This window comes from Euleptes europaea, chromosome 1 (genome assembly GCF_029931775.1).
Source record: "Euleptes europaea isolate rEulEur1 chromosome 1, rEulEur1.hap1, whole genome shotgun sequence".
Classification (NCBI taxonomy): domain Eukaryota; kingdom Metazoa; phylum Chordata; class Lepidosauria; order Squamata; family Sphaerodactylidae; genus Euleptes; species Euleptes europaea.
This window is the reverse complement of record NC_079312.1, coordinates 28,202,016-28,205,069: the sequence shown is the minus strand read 5'-3', so window position 1 is coordinate 28,205,069 and position 3,054 is coordinate 28,202,016. Positions and strand designations below refer to the sequence as shown.

The following is a 3,054-nucleotide window of genomic DNA, read 5'->3' as shown; positions in this document are numbered from 1 at the left end:
TGAACAGGGGTCGCCAACATGGTCCCCATGGGCACCATGATGCCCACCAAGATCTTTCCAGATGCCTGCCAAGTTTTTTTAGAAAGTGGGAGGGCCAGGTGGAACGTTTGCACAGCAAGGCTTCTGATTGCCCATTGGAGATCTGATTGGCTGTGCAGATTTTTTTGAAAAATGTTGCTTTGGCAGCAGCTGCCACCACAGCACTGTGTGGCTAAAGGTAAGCTGCCGCAGCCATGTGGTGGCTGGCTCCGACTCCTGCAGCAGCTGTTTTGGAACAGCCAGGTCTATGTTTCTACATTCTATGTTTCTACCTGGATAGACATGAGAAGGGCTTGCCTTCTGTCCTTGCAAAGGTCTTGCTGATCCCCATGGGTTTTCCCCAGATGTGCTGAATTAACCTACATCATCCTGATTCTAGAGTGCCGCAAGCACAAAGCAAGGAACGAAGAGTATCCTAAGTAAAAATTGCGACAGAGATACTTGCATGTATGGAATAAGTTTAATTTATGGAAAGAACAATCCAGACGGCTCAAGAAATTCATCAGATTGTACTAGAAGATACTGGCTGAAGGTTATGAAGTATCCTGTGATTAGATCACATTGAAAACAAATTCTTGAAGGATGCCCTTGTCCCCTGCAATGAGATGATGATCATCAAAGGCTCTGCGTGTGTCAGACTCTAGGACTCCGTTGCCTCTCAAGAATCATCAACTTTGCTCCAGACGTTTGCAGAGTTAAAAGAGAATTTATTTGAAAGGGAGAGTGCAGTAATCTAAGAAACACAACGTTACAATGGCGCAAAATCATTTGGAGGGCATTCTTATAGAGTACACAAGCTAGAAATGTTTACAAGTAAAAGCTTTGAAATGCAAAACATTAGAGGTTCCTCAACGCCAAGAGAGAGAATTCACACCTTGAGATCAGAGCAGGATTACAATCGGGAAGTCACTTTGAAATGGGGATTTATCGAGCCTCTGGCTATTGCCCCTTCCCTCCTTTCTCTTTCTCACGGGAAGGAGAGGTGAAAAGAAAGTCACCTCGCTATCCAGGGTTCGATTGCATGCCCTCGCTGACACTGTGCCCCTACCTACCAGGTGGCTACGAGACAGAGACTCTTGCTTGGTTGTGTCCAATGGTTTCTTCCCCATGCAGATTTCACAGCACTGTAGCAATTATGGTGACAGTTTAGTCCCAAATGAATTATTTGTTTTGTTAATAGCACTGCTGGGCTCCGAGTGAAGGTTTTCACATCCCGTTTTGATATATGCTTGAGATTTCTCTTCTGTGCTACTCAAAAGGGCAGATAGTTTCTCACCTGCATGAACCTGCTGATTGCAAAGGGGGTCTGATTTAATGCTAAGGCTTTGTCCAGAGTCGTTGCATTTATAGAGATTTTCACCTGTGTGGATTCTCTGATGTGTGGTAAAGTTTGATCTCTGGGAGAATCCTTTCCCACAGGTGGAGCATTTGTAGGCTTTCTCCCCTGTATGGATTTTTTGGTGCCTGTTCAGATTTGACGTGTAACAGAAACTTTTACCACACTCACTGCACGAGTAAGGTTTTTCCCCTGTATGGATTCTTTGGTGTGCAATCAGCTGCGAACTTCTGCTGAAGTTTTTCTTGCACTCGTTGCATGAAAAGGGCTTTTCCCCCACGTGACTTCTTTGATGAGCCAGGAGCTCTGAGCTTTTACTGAAACTTTTTGTGCATTGACTGCATGGGTACGGCTTCTCCTCCATGTGGGTTCTCTGGTGAGCAATGAGCTCTGAGCTCCTCCTAAAGCTTTTCCCACATTCCACACATGCGTAAGGCTTCTCAGTCACATGGACTCGTTTATGACTGCTAAGGTGTGAGCTCTGACTGAAGCTTTCCCCACAGTCGGGGCATGTATAGGGTTTCTCTCCTGTGTGAATTCTCTGATGTCTGAGCAGAACAGAGGCCCAGCCAAAGCTCTTCTCACACACCAGGCAGACATATGGCTTTTCTGACGTGTGTACCCGCTGATGGCTTTGTAGGCCTGACTTAATACTGAAACTTTCTCCACATTCTGGGCATTTGAATGGTTTTTCTCCAGTGTGGGTTCTCTGATGAGTAACCATGTGTGATTTCTGGGTAAAGCCTCTCCCGCAACTGGGACATTCGTAGGATCGCTCGCCAGTGTGGATTCTCTGATGTCTGCTGAGGTCTGAGATGCTAGAGAAGCTTTTTGTGCACTCATCACAGACGTAGGGTTTTTCTCCAGTGTGAATTCTCCGATGTCTGCTGAGTTCAGAAGTTGAATAGAAGCTCCTGCCACAATTGGTGCACAAACACGGTTTGTCTCCTGTGTGAATTCTCTGATGTGAAATTAGCTGAGAACTGCTACAAAAGCCTTTGCCACACTCTGCACACCCATAGGGTTTCTCACCTGTGTGGATTCTCTGGTGTACTGCAAGGTGTGAGCTCTTATTGAAACTTTCCCCACACTCGGCACACGGATAGGGCCTTCCTACTGCACATCTTACCTGGCGACTGATGAGGCAGGAGCTTTGAGTTAAACGTTTCCCATAGTCAAGATGCACATGCTCTTGTTTTCTTTTGCATACTGTTTGCTGCATTAATGATGCATTCAGTTCAACGATCCTTTCTTGACCAGAAGAGGGTTTACATAATGTATCATCTGAGGAATTCTCCTGGTGTGGCACTGCACCACTTTGATTCCCCTGGCTGTTTCCCAGCTGGGGAACTTGGGACTTCCCCAGTAGCATCCCATGGGGCTCTGTACAATCTGGACTTTCCTGCTGAGAGCTCTCCTCGTCCTCACTTAGCAGCTCATCACCTTTGCTGCTCCCTACAGCAAAGGCCATATTGCTAATATTAAATTGGCCAAAAGCCTGCACCAAAGCACATAGGTGCTGTCGCTTAATATACATTCACACCCTCTGACATAACAATCCTGCTGGATCATACCATAAGGTATACAGTCCTGCATAATATAGGCAAAAGGCATGCAGAACAGCCAGATATCTCTGGGATGTTCACAAGCACAGAGCAAGGGAGCACAGGGAGAGAGTC

General features: G+C 46.2%; 1 protein-coding gene across 1 annotated transcript; it reads right to left on the bottom strand.

The window, feature by feature from the left end:
- Positions 1–590: 590 nt before the first annotated feature.
- On the bottom strand, positions 591–2,846 carry LOC130474584 (zinc finger protein 239-like). The gene is made up of 5 exons (XM_056846273.1): positions 2,765–2,846; positions 2,215–2,428; positions 1,740–2,130; positions 1,316–1,655; positions 591–634 (listed from the first exon to the last, which is right to left on the bottom strand). The coding sequence occupies exons 1-5, from the start codon at positions 2,844–2,846 to the stop codon at positions 591–593; spliced, it is 1,071 nt and encodes a 356-aa protein (XP_056702251.1).
- Positions 2,847–3,054: the final 208 nt, after the last annotated feature.

Coding starts and splice junctions, on each gene's coding strand:
- LOC130474584 (XM_056846273.1), bottom strand. CDS start 2,846: ATGGCCTTTGCTGTAGGGAGCAGCAAAGGTGATGAGCTGCTAAGTGAG. Junction 2,429..2,764: donor TCAGCAGGAAAGTCCAGATT/GTACAGAGCCCC, acceptor CACACCTTGCAG/TACACCAGAGAATCCACACA. Junction 635..1,315: donor CAATCAGCAGGTTCATGCAG/GTGAGAAACTAT, acceptor ATCTCATTGCAG/GGGACAAGGGCATCCTTCAA.